Here is a 20,538-nt window from a genome sequence, read left to right on the forward strand (position 1 = left end):
AATAAAAAAACACGGCATATCATATACAATGCAACTGACTTAAGGCATAAATCCCCCCAATATTTTGATAGGGTAGATGGTCCATACAATCATTCCCTAATGTTGATGCCTGTATGTGGGTTTCGGACCAAAGTAACCTCATATTTGGCCATTTTAGCCTAAAAAGTGCCAAATTTTCGCGCTTCGCGCGACTTTGTTTAACATTTCCACCATATTTCACTTCGTGCACATTTGTACAATGAACTTATTTTGTTGCCAAAAGGTGCTGGATTTACTAATTGAGTAGGTCCATGCCTAAAACCAGCGGGCTGAAAGTCGGGCCCGTGAATGAAATCCATAAAAATATGCGGTTGGAAAATAAATAAATAACCCGAAAAAGGTGCATCAAATGGCTTCATTTGTGCTTTCATTTTAAAAATTTTCCAAATTCTGAGGGGGCCACATCCCCCCTCAGACGCCCCCCTGCGTCGCGCAAGCGCGACGGGCGGCGCTGTCGCGCCGCGTAACAAATTTCACAAATTGTTTTGCCCCTCCTATCAAAATACCCTGGCGCCGCCCCTGTTCACACATCACATACATAAATACAGTACTATCCAAAAACATGATATCCATCATGGTAAAACAGTTAGCCTACTAATGCCCTTTCACACTTTTACTTCCGATTCTTAAGATTTTGACCTAAATGCCATATTTTGTGTACATGTATTTACCATTTTAATAACCTGTTCGACTCAGTAGCTGAACTCTATTATTCTGTTTATTTGCTTGCAATATGTCCGTCTAGCTGTGATTGTCTATTTGGAGTTTAAGGTAGTAGTCTCGTAGTACAACTATAATGCAAACTTGGCGAAAGAAATGAATGAAGGGGACATAATATGGCGTAAGGCATTGTTTACAATTCCCTTAAACTGTTTTGTTAATTTAACTTTTGACTTCAAATCTGTAGTGGCCACGACAGATGGTTGATAAAATGCAGTTCTGTATCCAATTAATAGGGCGAATAGCGACGACTATAACATGTGGTTTTACAAAGCACTTTTACTTTTAAGTCTCGAAGTCCATGTTCAGCAACACTATTTAGTAGTTATCCTTTTTGCGGTTCAATGATGAGATAATTTCAATGTTTTCCAGGTAACGGGAACCATTTTACTAAGTTACAATAACTGAAATACTGGCTGAAAGTAACCATACTCTACCCTTCGTAAAAAGACGTATAGCCTCCAGACGAATGGTTATGGAATATGTAGCCAATGGTATGGTACAATTTAACTATGATTAATTTGTGGTTTGCCTAACGAGTTTTGATGAAAGTTTTTATAAGTTCAAACTATATAGTAATGTTCAGTTGTTGAAATATGAAGACTCTGGAATCAGAACTTGGGGTAGATAGTTAAGATGATTTAAACTTTGAACTTTCGTTTCGTTTTAGGTTAATGTTTTCCAGGTACCGAGAAAATTACATTCCCCTCACTTCCTCAGGCATATTTATGTAACTTATATGAAAGTTACTTCACAAGAACTTGCGAGTGATGCGAGGAAATGTATTAAGCTTATTGTGTCTGTTGTTCTAACTATTGCTAACCTACAACGCAATTTTACCAGAGCTTAAGTTAAAGACAGCATATTACATTATATAAGCCACGATATGTGGTTGGAATATACATGTATACAAATACAATGCATATGTAGGCATACAAATGTAAGTGTAAAGGTTTGGTTGGTATCGTAAGCTGACGAGTACAATTGAACAACGATTAACATGTTAACTTGCGGTTTGCCTATATTAACGAGTTTTGATGAAAGTTTGTAAGTTCAAAGTATGCTCAGCTTCTGAAATATGTTCGGGAGTTAATGCCTGAGAACTTTTGTTGGCAGATATTAAATAAGATGATTTGAACTTTCATAGGTTAATGTTTTCCAGGTACTGAAAAATTGCATTCACCTCACTTTCTCAGGCACATTTATATATGTAACTACTCAATAATACGATCTTAAATTGTTTCATGATCGAGTGGTGGAAGGCTTGAATTGTATCAAGGTACTTGTTGTGTTTATTGCTCTAATCTCTTTCCAGCACTGACAATATTATTGGCACTACTGTTAACAATATTTTACCCTTGGTACATTCGACTCATAACTGCAATATTTACTGTAAACATAACTGTTAGCTAATTGGTGCAAATATAACATCGATCAATTCATTCATTCATTCATTCATTGTATTTTATTAAGTACGTAGGCCTCCAGCCCATAGTACAAAGCAAACAATAATTACACGGTGATAGACATTATTTACATGCATATGAAAGAAAAATCAACAATTTAGATTAATAGAGAAACATTATGTATCAGAATGCATATTATACCTGAGTTTGAGAGCAATATAAATAAACTCTGAAAGTGTTTGAATAACATTAATATCTTCATTTTTCATCAAAGAGATAAACTTATATAATGATGGATTGACTCTATAAAAAACAGGAATGTACTTATCTCTTAAAATCTGAAAAAAGGGACATACCAAAACAAAGTGATATTCATCTTCAACACTACCATCATTGCACAATTCGCAAAACCTCTCCTCGGCGTTTATTTTATTCCACCTGCCAGTTTCAATTCTGAGAGGGTGATCGGAACATCTTAATTTTGCCATGGCCCTTCTTTTACCAAAATTTCTAATCAATAATAAGTACCTTTCAGGAGCAAGGAGTGATTTGAACTGAATGTAGGTTCTTAATTTATTCCTTGAACTCATATCAGAAAACCAATTTTGAAAGGAAATATCTCTAATTCTGGTGGCAAAAATATTCAAAAATAATTTTAAATCACCAACATCTTGAGTTTGCCACACTACACCGAAACCAGACGTCTGCAATAAGTGTTTTATATTTGTAGTCCAATTTGTCATACCACGTTGATCTAAATTAAAAAGCATCAGATAACATTTCTTTGGGTATCTATCATTTGACATAAAAATTAATTTCAACCAATATTTTATACAACGCACAACCTGAAAAGTATACATAGGGGTCTTCCGCACTCACCCAAAGAAGCACTATTTGATGTATTGTATGATACCCCTAAAAACTTTTTACAGGCCTTAATATGTACATTCTCAATCGCATCATATCTTTTTACACCCCAGATCTCAGAACCATAAAGCAAAATAGGTGCAATGACTGAATCAAAAATTTTGAAATATGCAGAGAAGGGCAAACCACCAACCTTTTTTCATTGCACTTTCTAAAGCATACATTGCTTTTTGTTGCTTGCATAGCAAGCGTTTTGGTTGCTTCAGTAAAAGTATTACCAGTTGAAACCATTATACCAAGATATTTATAGGCGCTAACAATTTCAAGCTCTTTACCTCAATAAAGGCTACAGAAAATGTTTAACATTGGGAAGGTGTCCATCCATATGAGGCCGAATTTATTGGGGGCCCTGTGGTACTTGGCCGGGGTTGGCCCATACACACCAATATTATTGGGATTTGGGGCTGGCTGCCCGGTTCCGGAACCGCTGACCAAGCTTTGGTTATACTGGTACAGTAGTTCAAAGTATGTTCAGCTACTGAGAGATGTTGGGTAGTTGTGCCTGAGAACCTTTGAGGGTAGATTCAACTTTCATTTCATTTTAATAGGTTAATGTTCTCTAGGCATTGCATTCACCTCACTTCCAGGCACATTAATGAGACTTATCACTCATACGAATTACGAAAGTTCGCCTGCTTCACAAAAGAACCTGTAGAGAGTATGAGTGATATGCAACGAGACAAGCAGCTATCGTTTTGAAATAGTGTCAAACCTCTTTACAAAGTGACAATGCTATTGACAGCACTGTTAATACTATTTACCCTTGGTAGTTTTAACTCGAATTAAGGCATTTCAGTGATTAAAGACAGCATTAACCACGATAAATGGTTGTGAAATATGCATTATACAAAATGTCTTTGCGGTTGTTTTAGCCAAACGATTAATTTGTGGTTTGCTCGAGTAAACAAGTTTTGATGAAAGTTTGTAAGTTTAAACAATATAATAATATGATCAGCTATATCATATTGAACTGAAATATGAAACTTTGGAATGGGAACTTGGGAAAATTACATTCACAGGTACCGAGAAGATTAGATTTACCTCACTTCCTCACTCCCACGTGTATGTAACGTATAGAGTTTATACAAGCAAAGATGAATGGCAAAATTGCAACTTGTTTTGGAATTACCTCAAGCTTGTTGTATCTGTGGTTATCGCATATTTTGTTATTAGTTGCTGAAAGAACGGCTACTACCATTTTATTAGTAGAGCAGGTTCAATCGAAGGTATTTCAGAGATCAGAGAATTTGCTAAATGCACTGAATTTGTTTCGTCGTCTAAACTCAAAATGATTATCTATTCCAAACGACTCTATACTGTATGAATGAAAAATTAAAGAAGTTGACATATATGTTTCGCAAACTCTTCAAATAGCTGCAACTTCGTTGCTACCGGTGAATCATCAGAATCAGGTCGCATCAACATACCATGTCAAGTGTATAGGTTAAAATTTTCAGTATGCTTGTTAAAACTGTGGATCCGTGTGGAGGCACGCTTGGGTCCTGATGGGACCAGGCTAACAAATGCTCAAACCAGGCTAAAAGCATGCTAGCCTATGTGGAAAGAAAAGAGAGAAAAATATTGAATCTAAAGGGAACACCACTCCCAACAATTCAAAGGAGCCAGATATTAATTGCAGATAATTTCACCTTTCATTTCAGTATGTTACTGTTTTCCAGGTACCGAGAAATTTATATTCACCTAAACTTCCGGCTAAACTTCTAAAAGGCAAATTGTATGCCTTATCCCTTCACTTTAATAAGTGATACAAGATATGACTAGTACTAGTTTTGAATTGCATCAATCTTTTGTGTCTGTTGTTCTGACCACTTTGCTCAGTGATAATATTATTGAAATCACTACTAACTCTAGTTTAAATACCCTTCGTAACTTCGACTCATTTGACATGTTTAAACATTATTAATGTTTTCCACGTACTGAGAAAATTGCATTCACCTCATTTACTCAGGCACATTTATGTAACTGTTCAATAATACGATACTTGTTTCATGATCGAGTGGTGGAAGGCAGGATTGCAACTGATTCTCGAATTGTATCAAGGAACTTGTTGTGTTTCTTGCACTATTCTCTTTTCAGCACTTACATCAAGACACTACTCTTAACAATATTTAACCCTTCGTAGATACGACTCCTAACTGCAATATTCACTGCAACATATCAGTTAGCCAATGGGTGCAAATGAAACAACGATCAACATAGGCTCCGGAAGATTTTAAACATTGGGAAGGGTGTACATCCATATAAGGTCGAAATTATTGGGGCCCTGTGATACTTGGCCCACACCAACCAACATTATTTGGGGCTGTCCCGGTTCCGGATCGAGCCCCAAATAAGTATAGTTCAAATTATGTTCAGCTACTAAAATATGTTGGGCACAACTGTGCCTGAGAACTTTTTTTAAGTATATAGCTCATTTTCTCCAGGTATATGTACTGAGAAAATTGCATTCATCTCATTTCCTCATGCACATGAGACTTATCACTATCAATACGAATTACGAAAGCTCGTCTGCTTCACAAGAAGAACACGAAGAGTGTGTGAGATTGCGCAACTATCTGTTAAGATAGTGTCTAGTTTGATGTTCCTGGACGCACTACTAACTGTTCAAACTTGTTCAGGTACTGAAATATGACGACAAATGAGAATATGAGAACTTGGGGTGGATAATAAGATGATAGATTTCAACTTTCATTCTCGGTTAATGTGCTCCATGTACTACATTCACCTCATTTCCTCAGGCACATTTATGTGACTTATATATGACAAGGCACTTGCACGAGTACGAGACAAGATTGTTAAATTACTATTTTTGGAATTGTGTCAAGCTTGTTGTTCTAACCTGTAAAATAGTGACAATGGCTCGTAATGCTTATATTGACGACACTGGTAAATACCCTCAGCACATTTGACTAATAGTAATACATCTACCGTCGATCTCCATGCATCAAAATGAAACGTGGGCCCACCATCATTTGGTTCACTCGCCACTTATGTATATCCTTAGAAAAAAGGGTGTTACACGGTTCTTCGGCCAGGAGGCACCTATTTGAAGGTTCTACAAAGAACAATTAATGAAATGTTTTCCAAAGGGGTCTAAAGGGGGTCCCTATTAGTTCTATAAGGACCCTTTTCGGTTCTTGAATATATAAAGACCCTTGGAGATATTTTTTAAGTTTTCTGCTTACCCTAGCGGAGTTGACAGGTCCAACAGTAGCCAGTAAGATGGAGAAGAGCAGCAGCAACAGCGGGATCTTCACTCCATGACTGATGCGGCAGTCACGCCAGGAATATCTCATGGTAAACCACTAGTCACAAGCCTGCAGACACCGTCTAGTTATCACGATGTAACGTCACCAGATAAGGATAGATGAGGAACGCTTCCAAGTCTCTTCATCACCATAGCTCATTCTCCAGATAATCTCTGTAAGTAACAACAATGGAGAAAAATAAACTTAACACGGTCGTCAGAATTTAACTTGATATGAAGATTTTTTTTAAAGCAGTAATTTCCATCTGAATCCAAAAGTAACATTAACAAATGATGGTGATGCAATGCGAAATTCACAAACTTCAGCCTTCATCTCGGATCTTCATTAACTTGTTATGATAATTTTTTGATGAGCAATTGTAATAAAGTATAACCCCATTATCATGATGATGCAACTTGAAATCTCCAGACTTCAGTGATTTTTCTACATTTTCTAATGCCCTTTCTTGTCAATTGTCAACATCATGATTTGCTACCAACCGCAACGTGACCGCTTTACGGGAAATCTATCAACCAATTCACGATGGATTTCACCCTCTAGGGCATACTAACTCGGGATTAACATGCGGTTGCCGTTCCGGTTTCACGTTTCACGTAAAAATCGCAATCTCTCTATTAGCGTCTGAAACGCCAAAACATAATACACCCTCACACAAAATTGTCAGTGAACCGTGTAAGGTCCTTAAAGTCCGTTGTTTCGTCGAATCCTATTCCTGTATTGATATGTGCCGATCATGCAGATAGATTCCAGTCTTTGCATTTAGAGAGTACATGTTCCTACGACATTGTCCATAAACTGTACACGACGTTTGGGAATGTCCTGTGTTGGACCAATTTGTGTAAACCAACCCCGTACTTAAACAATCCTTTCAATGCATTGTTTTCGTTGTAATGAAATTAGTGACATGACTGAGAGAAAAGAAATGTCCGTCAATTTCATTGGCCCTTTGTAGTTAGTCAAACACCTGCATGACTGACATTCTATGGTAAGCAAGATCGAGACTAGTTTTTAAACGTATCAAAACCGATTTGCATTAATATCAAATTAACATAGACACTCTGGGCAAATGGGCAAAGTATGTGCGACAAAGCTCCGACCATTTGCGACCACTGCGATTTGGTAATCACTGTATTCGCCTCTTGTAATGTTATTGTAGGCTATTTAGCTATATGCACAATAATATGTTGAGCAACTGATGATGAGACTATTTGATATCAATTGTCAACGTTCAATTCAAAACCGTAAAATCATGCAAGATGCCAGACTATAGACCAAAAGGTGTTTTGGAATACTGGGTGTTACCGTGTTTTACCATGTGATTGTTTATCGTAGCATTACATCATTGCCAATTTCCCCCTATTTTGCACTCACTTTGTCCAAAGAATACTTGGTATCGTTTCAGGTTTCAAGATCAGGTTGCATGTTCACCTCCCATATCCAGAATCAATTTTAGCATCCAGTAATGGTCCAGACGATATCAATTGAGCGCGTTCACAAATGGGATCAAAGTGCTCAAAGTTTAGATTCACTTGAACAGTTCCTGCTCCATCCCACGATGTCCAGCTCCATTGACTGTCATTTAACACTTGAACCAATTGCATGGCTGGTGACAGTTCCTAACATGTGATACATATAAGAACCACACACTGGGGTAAACTTGAACATGAACTTCAATTTTACCTTGGGTGCTTGACGAGGAAATAATCACCTTGCTCGCTTTGTGAGAGCGAAACGTAACGAGGTGATGATGGGTCTGCTTGCAGGCCAATTTGCCGTGTTTACTTGCCCAAACGTATCAGTGTAGGCCTATGTCTTGAATACTGTATAATTATGATGACATGGGGGATTGATAGTAACATTATTTTGCAAATATGCCGTTTGTATTTCACTCCAGTCTTTTTATTTACAATGCTATTGCATAATGTGTATAACATCCGTCATCCAACATCAAGTTGCTATATAGATCGTCATAATCTGCCATGTATGTTTTTCATTTTTCAGACCAAAGCAAAATAGTTGACTAATTCCTACTTCTTGGAACAAATATTAAGTAATTAAGCGTTCTGTGATTAAAACCAAAGTAAGTCTATCTGAACTTTTTTTCCATCCAATGTATAGATAGCTAATTTAGCAGCATGGTAGTAGGGCTATGATCGCTATCTCTCTTCTGCTTTATCCTACGACTAGTCCCGTTGTCACAGCATGCCCTATAACTACTTCGTCCACTATCCAATAAGCCTGACCGTGCCGAAACAGAACTGCCGATGTACGTATGTATGTTGGTACATTCAATCGTATATTGTTCCAAAAAGGTTTATCTCCCCAACAGACAGAAGTGGCGAACTTGAAGGGGACAACGAAAATAGAACCAAGTAGGCTATTATGATATTGGGCTATTATAATAATAGACCTATTTGATTCAGCAGTAGGCCTAGGTCAAATATGCGAATAATTAACGCAACCACCGGGACGCAACCACTAGGGAAAAGCATCAATGCAAGATATAAATGTTTTAATTTTACGCTGATGACAATCTCCGCTTCTTTTTTGTTTCATAAAATCTTTCAAGATAGTACACCGTCCCTTTCTATTCTGAACCGAAACACTAAACCTCATAGTCACCCAAAAGGATAATTCCATTTTCACCTTTGTAAAACAAATCGTGCATGAAGTTCAGAGTCTACCAAAAGGAACCAAGTGTAGGCGTCTTGTCTTATTGATACCTATTTATACACAGGATAATAGGGCAACCTGTTCGCTTCATATACTATATGAATATTCGTCACCAGACAAACGGTTCCACAGATGTAACAGGCCAGGCCCTCTTGAACTTCACAAAACTACATCATATGTGTCTTTCATTAACACGCGCAACTGTTACGCGTTGAAATATCGCTTGGAATAGTACAATGTTATAAACATGTACACACCAAATGTCATTATTCCCACTAGATGAAAACATTTTGGTCCTGTAAATTATTATTTTTTGTTGTTGAAAACCTGTGGATATGAATTGGTATGATATTGTTTGTTTTCAAAATCAGGGCAATTGGTAGAGTGCATATACACTAATATTTTACGCCTACCGTCTGTCAATGTTAATAAGTATAAGAACCAGACAACATTATTTATTATTCTTATATGCCCATTTCAGGGATTTATAAAATTGGTGTAATTTTGCAAAATGTTTCAAACTTTGTAAACAAGGCACGATAAGAATGCAGCCAGGGAAACCAGCTCTGTATGACATCGATAATTAATACCATTATAATGATACTGTACATTTAAAAACGCACTCCAATTGTAAGTGGAAAAAATATGTGGCTACGCTACCCAGACTCATGTTTACTTTTTAGTATCAATTTCTAATTGTTTACAAAAAGTGCAAAGAACACGAGGGTTACTCCATCATATTATGTTATCGATAGTTTTAAGATACTTTTTAGTTTTAGCATGGTTACCATGGTTACACACATTACTATTGGTGTAAAATGAATTGTGCTTTTAATTTCAATTTATAAGTGAAATATACTTATTATTTGAAGGTAAAGTCTAACGTAAATGATAGCATCTAGTCATATAACTTCTACAAGAATACCGCAAAACCTCGTCTATTTTTTCTAAGCTAAATTAATTCGAAACAAGCGTAAATATGCCAATACAATTGGTCTTAAAATAATACTTGTTTGTATATGCTTGGATCCGTAATTTATTTGCTCAAACTCCATAATCATGATAATGGCGCCTGGATTAATAATAGCTTTCATCAGAAGCACTCTATCTCTATATGCTTGTAGACGAGGTTTTACGGTATTATATAGGTCACTGTCCACAACATGTACCTTTGCTATGCATGTCCATATTGAGTTGGTTTCCCTCCATAACCTTTTCATTGCTAAATGGATGCGATAAATATGATTTCATAATGTACTTGGAGTGAGTGAGTTACGATGTGAAAATGAAGCGTCATTTCCGTACGCATTAGTCTACGCAATAAATCTAATAGTGCACATACCCTGATCATATTAGGGTTAAGGCCATGTCTATATGAACCTGAAAAATATGATTTCATAATGTCATAGGAAAATATGGAAATAGAAAGTACATTTATGTGAACCAGAAATGGTAAAGTTGTATAAAAGGTTTCCGCAAAGCAACAGAATTTTAAATGTCTTATGAACCGGAAAATGTACTAAAAAGTTCTGAATCATTATCGTAGCACAGGAGAGAAGTACAATGAACAATGTGTCTTTTATAAGTAAAAAGCTCATACAGAACATATGGCAAATAAATTGCATATTGTTCTGGAGGTGTTCAAATTTATTCAAATTTAAAATTAGATTTTTGGGGTTAATCATGAATGTGCAGTGTATGCACCATTTACTGACAGACATATTCATCCACCGCCAACAAAATTCGTTTAGGTATAAACTTATTTACACGCAAAAACAGGTATTATAACACTCGATGAAAAGGGTAATAAAATTATATACAATATTTAGGTCAAGTTCGTCATACTAAAATAGACGATAGACCTGTGTATTTGTAAACAATGACTTTGCATTCATTCATGTTAAAAATTATAAGACCAAAACATTTTGATGCTATGTGCTCTTTACAACTGTCAGTGGAGCGTTTTGACACTCTCACCCACTTCAATTTCCGGGTGAAGAACTTTCATCTGCGCGTGTCATGCACTGTCTGTTACAAGGCGATGGGTATTTGGGAAGTAAACTTGTATTATTATGGATACCTTAAAATACTGGATACAAAAGTGCAGCAGCCTCTCAAAAAGATTGAGTGAAAAGTAGGGAGGATTTGTGGATTATCTATTCGCCGAAAGCTGGGATAAAAATCATACTATATTACACCACCTTCAGATGCGGCCAGGGGCGTAAATGCATTTTTGAAAGTGGGGGGGACACAATGAAAATTATTAGTCATTGATACTCCGGATCGATAGCGGCGCACGTCGCGCCCGCGCGACGCAGGGGGGTGTCTGAGGGGGGATGTGCCCCCCTTAGAAGTAAGAAACTTTTGCAAAATGAAGACCTAATTGAAGCCATTTGGTGGACCATTTTGGCACTATTATTGTGTAAAATTTTAGCTTGAAACAGCTGAAAAATTGTGAAATGATGGCCTAATAAGCCATTCGTGGACAATTCTTCACTAAAACAGAAGCGAAAGCGACGACTTGTTTATGTATATACGCAGGGGGTGTCTGAGGGGGATGTTCCCCCCTGAGAAGTAAGAACCTTTTGCAAAATGAAGACCTAATTGAAGCCATTTGGTGGACCATTTTGGCACTATTATTGTGTAAAATTTTAGCTTGAAACAGCTGAAAAATTGTGACATGACGGCCTAACTTGTGGACAAGCCTTCACTAAAACAGAAGCGAAAGCGACCACTTGTTTATGTATACGCAGGGGGGTGTCTGAGGGGGGATGTTCCGCCCTCAAACGTTGGAAAATTTTGCAAAATGAAGGTCCAATTGAAGTCATTTGGTGCATAATTTTTACACGGTTATCATAAAAAAGGGACTTAACTCAATTTGCAAAATTTTACTTGAGATTTGAGATTCGGAATTATTACTAAAGCATGCATGGATTGATGTTGAAGTGAGCATTGAGTCCATCTTAAAACTGACTTTGGTGATAAAATGTGACGGGCCCTGCATATCGACTGGCCCGCAGTACAGGATTTTGGGCCGAGGACCTGCCTTCAAGCAATGCCCAAAATAATCACAGGCCTATAATATATTATACTTACGATTGACCCGGCTGTGCGGATTTTTAGGTATGGGCCTACTCAATTACGTGCAATTTAACATTTTTTTTCTTCTATTTTTCTCCTTTTCTCTTCTTTTTCTCCCTTTCTCTTCTCTTTTTCTCCTTTTCTCCCTTTCTCTTCTCTCCTTTCCTTTTTTTTTGGGGTGGGGACCAAAATGTGGGGGGACATTTGATATTGTGTCCCCCCCACTTTGAAAAGTGAGGGGGACGTGTCCCCCTGTCCCCCACCCGATTTACGCCCTTGGATGCGGCACGTGCATGACGTGTAACAATTAGGTATTCAAAAATAGACCGTGATTTTCACATTATGACGTTGTTGTGCTTGACTCCTCATCATTGACCAACTTATAGAGTTTTACACTTTGGTATCATAGGTATTTTCCTGACATTTAATTTCAATTAGGTCTATACATATATATATATAGCCTATAAGTAGAACAATAATTAATGTATTAGGCAGAGATTCTATTTCGGCAAATTGCTATATTTACTTCAAGTGCTTATTGCTGATGTGGATTAAATTGACGAGCTCGTGCAGCAAACGAAAAGTATCTTCTGAAACAGGCATGCCAAACATGTAAAGTAAACATGGATATACATGTAGGCCTATATGTTCCACCATAGACCCTTGAAATAGAACAAGGTCTATGGTTCCACCAGTGTTAAGGGTGTTGTCATGGAATGAATCGTCTACAACAGACATAAAAGAAGCTAACCAATTTCCAAAGTTATCTATACGCCTACGGAAAATCTAGGTAGTCGTCACTCATCTGTTGACGCTTTTAGTTCAGCTTATTTTTTGATTCCAGGAGACATTGGCAAAGTTGCCTCAATAGGATAAACATGCAGGCAAATCAGATAATATTGAAGACTTAAATACTCTGAACCATCGCTGAAAGAGAATGATACTTGAAAGACATCTCAAAATATAAAATAGTTGAGGACTCTGATCAAGATCGGTGAACGCCAAAACGCAGAATAAACACAATGAAAAAGTGCAACATAGGTCAGGTTAAACTAAAAAAAGCATCCTAGTTTTTAATATCACAATATTTCATCACTGCGGGTAACGTGTTTTTTGTTTGTTTGTGTATTGGTATATGTTTGCTCGTTCGCTTGCTAGTTTACAAAGAGGAAAATAGAAAAGACGAATTTTATTTTAATTGGTAAGAACACTATAGTTTTTGGTCCTAAGAACATATTTATTATTATTGATACCAGGGGAATATATGTGCGAAATGAAATAAAGGTTATCCGTGTTCTAAAAGCTGCATATCCTATCAGCGACTGCTATACCTTGTTTAGGATTTTCAAAAGAAGTACATCCATGTGCAACCATGACTGTTTCAAAATAGCCCGCCAAAGTCATGCAAGTCACTCGGAGGTCATGCATTGAATTGGTTTGAATGAGGAATACCGAGGTCACTTGAGGTTAAAGGTCATGTGGGGTCAAATGTTAGAGTATGCCCAATCTGGCTTAAAAGTGGTAAAAAATCCTCAATATAACGTGAAGCTGTTACTCTCATACTGTAGCTACGAGTGAAGTCTCTCTATATATAGCTCTGGCCCGCACCCAAGGAACTTGTTTTTTGTTCTCTAAGGAGGCTGCAGAACTTTTAATTGGCTCTCAAAGGGGATCTTGCATTTTCAGGACCTTTTTGATGGAACAACTCTTAAGGTTCTCTGATAACACTTTACAAGAACCCTTTAGAACTTAATAAGATAGTTGGCTACAGTAGCGTAGCCAGTGGGGTGGCAAGGGGGGCAGAGTGCCCTCCCTGACAAAAAATGAAAGAAAAAAGTGCCCCTCTGACAAAAAATGAAAGAGAAAATCTGGAGGACAAAGGAAAAGAAAAGGGGCAAGCAGCCCCCTTTCCACCAAAATTCATCCCGATCATGGGCCAAAATAGTGTAAAATATAAACAATTTGACACAATAAAGCACTTTTCATCCCAATCATGTTCAAAAATAGTGCAAAATAGAAACATTTTGCGGGTTACACGCGCACATCGTCCCAATAAAACCTCTCTAAAAACAAAACCGGTAATGTATATATTTTATGATGCAACTGCATTTTTTATCGTCTGTGCCCCCGAAATTTTATTTTGCCCCTCCTGACCAAGAAAGCTGCCTACGCCCCTGGTTGGCTATAGTATTATGTCATCTCTTGACATGCTTGATGTAAACTCCAAATTATGTGCGAAGTATGATTTTATACTCTCTACAAATCCTGAAAAACACTTTCGTGTCATGAACGGAAAACTGCCACCCCCTCTCCCCCGTGCAATGTTGAGCAACAATGTCATTGTCTTCAGCAGTTTTCCAAAGTGTTCCAACATTGATTGATGGGGAGAGGGAAGGGTAAATCACTGTTGTAATTGTCTTGTTTATTCCTATAAAAACAATCGTCGTCATCATGGTCATGGTCATATTTCCATGATCATGCAAAACTCAGTATACGGAATTTTATCAAAGTGTGTCTAATGGTTTCAGGAACCTTTTTAGGATTGTAGAATCTTTATCGGTGATGCATCACTGTTCTTTCGCAAGATTTTAGAAGCTTAAAAACATAAAAGAAAACGGACATGACAAAGTTTATGTCTGCATAGTAAAATTTAAACTTGTTAAAAGAGCATCCTCGAAACGGATGAAATTATATTGATGAATTGAGCATGAGGAAACAGAATCTTGGAGAAGTTCGGAATTAGAATATCATGATAATCGATCAGATAGCCTTTCTGACATCATCTACAATTCCCAAATTTGAAATCTTTTGCGCAGAGAAAATCCATATTCCGGGTCATTTTGAATGTGAAGTTGTAAATTTTTCATCAAGGACCTAATATGAAACAGGGGAAGACATTGTATTACCGTTCTGAATAGGTTACGGAACATCGATGAGAAATTTACCAGTTTCATGCCTTTTTCACTCGATTTCCCTCGAAGCTCTCCAAGGAGCTCGTTTTACGTTTAATCATGTTCATAAAATAAAGTGAAATCAGGATCATTTTTACGACGATCTACTGTTTTGCACTTTTTTACTCGCATTCATACAAGTTAACTTGTTTGTTGGTTACTTTGGGGTTAGTGAAAAATCTACACTGAGCATGCTGAGGATATATGATATGATTTTAACAATTATTGGGTAATAATGGGGGAAAACAAAAGGAAAGCCGGGATTAATGTTCACAAGACAAACCATATTCCGTTGTAAAACAACAATGCACAAAGTAAAGAGCACCTAACGGTCACCCAATGACTACGGGTATAGAGAAACCTTTTACCGTCTAAAAGCGGAAGGCAAACAGATTGACAAACATTTGAGAAAAAAAAACAGTTTTGAAGAAAAGAAAAAGAGCGATCAGATTGTGGTTTTGTATTGTTATCTACTTATGTAAAACCAGTTAGTTCATAAACTTGTCAAATATTAGTCTTAAATACATCTCATAAAATTACTTATTTCGGCGTGATATATATTTTTTGGATAAAAGTTGCGCTTGTACCTGGTACCTAAAAGTACCTCTAGCCGATAGCATAGCATATCCTTAATGCCTAAAGTGAAGCTTATGTGAACATCCTGAAAATCTGAAGAAGGGGAAGGGCGAGGGAACTAGCATGTGCATGTGCATTAGACAATGTTATTATGGTCATGATATTAGAGAAACGGTATATTAAAATGATAAAATAATCCTATTTAACGGGAATTATACAATTGATACGTCTACTTGGCAGTTCAGGAAGAAAAGTTTTACTAAAGATATTTGTAGGCATGTGTTCTCCTTTGTCAAGCGTATTATTATTTATAAATAAACTGAAATCAGGAAATCAGTGGGGTTTGTATCGAACAATTCGAACAAAAGCTGAGCCAATTTGCTTTTAGTGTACTTTTTTTTGCAATGTTTAAAAAGCTATGAAGCATTGCGACTCTCAATGGAATATGACCTAATTATTGATAATAAGACACGTTCTAAAGAGGAAATTAAATGATATGTTAACACGCTCATATTGGAATGAATGGATGTATGACTCGGTACACATGATTCCTTTGATCGGAAAGATTCCAAGTTGATAAGTATTAATTAGAGGTGATAGAAAGGAAAGCTCACACGCACCTGTACAATGAAACCTGTTTGCACCAAAGAATTACCCAAATATACAAAATATATCTCAAGAACCACCTGACTAACAGAGTAAATCATAGACCGTAAATATACAAGTTCGTCAATTTGGCAAAATACACCCGTCACAGAGTAATTAAAACATAATAACATATCATATTTGAATTTGCAAAACTTGTTTTTTCGAGTTGCTTTGCCAAAAGTCATGTACATTATAATAGTCTCGCTTTTTGTGACATATTGTAACATGTCACAAAACTATGTGACTGTGAGAATGGGTGATTCTCTCTGAAAAGCACACACCCTTGAGGACGTTTTAGAATTCCAGGTTAATAAATTTCCCAAATAGGCAAAATTTGATCAAATCCAACCGGATTTCATAATTTTTCACAGTTCTCGATGGGTTTTGATTTACTGACCACGTATACATCCTTTTAACTGGAATTACAAAAAGAAGAGTCATTTTCCACAGGGGTGTGGATTTCAAATGGGAATAGCCAAATTTCCATCATATCTTTACTCAAGACAATGGACATACACCTAATTAAGATGTATCATTAACTAACAAGAGCAGTGGTATACTGGTAACCCCTATGTCTACCACTGTAGCTCAGAAGTTGACTCAGATTGTGGAATATGAGTTTTAATCATTCTACTGGCATGAACAACTATGCAGATTCAATGTGTATACAATTCTTTATTTACTTGGGCAGGGATTTGACTGAGTTTGGTTTCAATACGATCAATTGTATTTATTTAAAATGTTCATTTGCTAAGTAAGCAGAAAGTGTTAAAGTATCAAAAAATATAGTTCACTTTTGTTCCATACTCTAACATAATGTATTTTTCTAAATATTGAATTGACCACGTGTAGGTCAGTAACCTGCAGGCCCTATATATTATACCAATTTTATGCATGTTACGCTAGCTTTATTATAGTGTTGTATTATCTAAAGCGACACGCAACAAATAAAACTATAATGATTTTTTGTGTCGTATTCATTTGTGACCAATTTTCAGATTTTTATGATTAGCACTAGTGAACTATTAGTAGGCCTACTTAAAATCTAATTCTTTGTAACCACTGTGCCAAAATAATTCGGATTACATGGTTACATGTTGTAATACATTATTCAAACCCATTGTGTACATGGTGGGCAGCTAATGGTTAGTGATCATTTTTAATAGAACATGGTTTACTACCCAGTTCACTTAAGTTTCATTTTGTCATCGTATTAAAATGGATATCGATTGGGTATGAATTATGATCACCTCAATACTTATAGCCGTCTAAACAACCTTATACCTACTGCCCTATACACCCTAATCCTTAACCCACCCACACATCCACACGTTGCAACGAGTCGAGTTTTTAATGTATTAATCCTTACCTAACCCTAAACTTCACCATAATCTATAAGCCTTAATCTAACCCTACCCTAACCCTTATCCTAACCCTAGCCCTAACACTAACCCTAACCCAAACCCTAACCCTAATCCTAACATAATGCCCTTCCTAACATTAATAATTTTCACATATTCGGCTGTTTGTGTTTGTGCCCACCCAGCTCCCAAGCACATACAACATTGAGCGCTATCTTCCCTGGTCATTGACCCACCAATTCCAGAAAAATACAGCACTAATTTTTTGAGATAAAAAAATATTATGAACTTATTCCAAATAAAACACAGCTCAATCCTATATATTCATTTCACACTATTAAACTGGCAATACAATCTAAATTCCACTATTTGACTAAATTTATGAATTAAGAGGGTCAAAAAACGTGTATTTTTAGGATGTTTTTTTTACATGATGTGGCAATCAAGTCTAAAAACTTATACGAAGTCTAATTTCAATTTATGCATTCTAATATTTAAAAAAATACATGTCAATCATTTGATTAAGGGATCTAAAAAGAGCGTTTATTGGGTTTCGACAGTATTTTTTGTGGGACATGAGAGCACCTCAGACCTATCGAATTGCATTCTGAATACGAAGCATGTCTTTCTGATATCAAATAATTATCATTTTTGAAAATCACAATATAATACAAATTTTATGACAAATTATAAAAATTTGATATTTTTCAAATTTTGATATATAACAGTCCTCGAAGTAAATTATATAAATCTAATGATATATTCTTAAAGTGTATGTAGCAGGGAGGAAAAGCCGACGGTCAATTGAAAATTTTGACCTTTCATATTGAAGATATGGATTTTTTCCCAAAAAGACCTAATTTTTGTTGGTGTTTTGGGAAAAATCCATATCTTCAATACGAAAGGTCAAAATTTTCAATTGATCGTCGGCTTTTCATCCCACCTACATACACTTTAAGTATCAATCATCAGATTTATAAAGTTTACTTCAAGTACTGTTAAATATCAAAAATATCAATTTTTAATGATTTGCCATAAAATGTGTATTAAAGTGCGAATTTCAAAAAATCAAAATTATTTGATATCAGAATGACATTCTTCGTATTCAAAATGCAATTCGATATGTCTGATGTGCTCTAATGTCCCAAAATAAATACTGTCCAAACGTTCATACCCCAGCCCTTAAAGTAACACAAAAAGCGAAAATGCATACACTTAATACAAGTCTTTGACTCGATTGTCAGAAAATCTGCCGAAATGCATGTTTTTGGCTCTTTGTCAAGAAATTGGTAAAATAGTTAACTGTTTCTTTGATCTCCAGTTAGTGCTAAATGAATGCTTAGAATTCAGCTATGTTTCATTTGGCAGAACTTAATCATATTTTTAATCAAACAAAAATTAGTGCTGTATTTTTCTGGAATGAGGAGTAGGCAGGTTTACTCTACGTCAAAATAACATGTTCAATCTGTTAATGTATCGAAAGATGACACTTCGATCTATTGTGCCACTTGTTGATAGTTTTTGCAAATCAATGGAGAATGCATTAAGTGTGATGATCGATGTGTTTCAGTCGCATTCATTAAAAAAATATGAAAAATAAAGTTAAGTGACAATAAATTCCATAACTTGTGAAATTTGCCACCCATTGCAAACATCCATTGATCAGATTGCAATTGAGAGGTCATTTTTAGATATTTTATGATATAATTAAAATAGATTTAACTTCGCAAGCTTCAGAATATGGACTTATTTCGCATTGATTCAAGTCAAGATACAGAACCCCGGCAAATACAATTATACAGCCTGCCTGTGTATTATGCTTTATATTAATTTACTTTTAGGTGATACCACTTCCTACATTAGAGTCTCAGACTCTGAACATAATATTAAGGAAACTGTGAAGATGCAAGTGTTGGCGTGATTCTTGAATGAGAGATATGCTAACAGAAATACAGACTTAGAATTGGACAATTGGAGCAACTTGAGCTCTATTTTAAATGATTAACCCCGTGATTAACTTGGCACGAATTGAAGTAATTTTACAGCATTTCTAACAGAAGTGTGGTGGCGATGAAATCAAAAGTCGTTTAAATTATTACAACTATTATAATTAAGGAACATTGTCATTTTCAAAATGCAATTTTCAAAATATTTGCCCCAAATACATGAAATACGTGATTTAGTTTTATGTTATGTTGTTACGAACTAACCTACAAATTGAATGAACCCCAACCCCCAAAACATTGTCAAAATTTCTTCACGAGTTTAAATGAATTAAGACACCTACCTAGCTGCCATGTTAACAAAACTGCACAATATAATATTCCACGGATGACAAAATATCCAGGGTGTACGGTGTAAGAAAGCCAATTGAAATCCAAGACAAATATGTAAGCAGGTCCGTATCACACGAAATCCTCAACAAATGACAAAAGTATTCAGTAGCGAGGAACAAGCAAAGTAAACACGTGAATGCCTTTCTAACATATAACAATGCTCGTCGCTGCCAGATTATGAATTCTTCTACTAGTTGTAGCTTAAAAACAAATAATGGTATATTTTTCTCCAAAACGATGATTCAGTATCAAAACACACGTCCATCAGGGCAAAAAGGATAACATTATACTTGGCGTCATTTAGCCAATTGATTCCATGTATGTGTTACGTCACGGGTACTAATGTCACCGATAAAATATCTATTGAAGCGGTTTGAAACTTCTCACCTAAAAACATTAACCATTGAAAGAAGAAGATTATTCTTATTCCAATATCGATAATTGCAATAGTATAGACGTAACTTTGATCTCGTCACAGGAAGCGTAATCCTAAATGCCTTAAGTACCCTTTCACATACGCCCAAATGTTA

The 20,538-nt window shown here is 36.1% G+C and overlaps 1 protein-coding gene across 2 annotated transcripts in view; it reads right to left on the minus strand.

The window, feature by feature from the left end:
• Positions 1-20,538, minus strand: part of LOC140138053 (uncharacterized) — an 81,448-nt gene that overhangs the window by 46,291 nt on the left and 14,619 nt on the right. The window contains exons 1-2 of one of the 2 annotated variants that reach the window (XM_072159896.1): positions 19,960-20,277; positions 6,299-6,534 (exon numbers count right to left, since the gene is read on the minus strand). In XM_072159896.1, coding sequence (XP_072015997.1) covers positions 6,299-6,409 — 111 coding nt within the window. In that variant the 5' untranslated portion in view covers positions 6,410-6,534; positions 19,960-20,277. Of the gene's footprint in view, positions 1-6,298; positions 6,535-19,959; positions 20,278-20,538 lie in introns of those variants that run through there. The other variant, XM_072159897.1, reaches the window with a different exon arrangement.

The sequence above is a fragment of the Amphiura filiformis genome, chromosome 17, assembly GCF_039555335.1.
Source record: "Amphiura filiformis chromosome 17, Afil_fr2py, whole genome shotgun sequence".
In the NCBI taxonomy this organism is placed as follows: Eukaryota; Metazoa; Echinodermata; class Ophiuroidea; order Amphilepidida; family Amphiuridae; genus Amphiura; species Amphiura filiformis.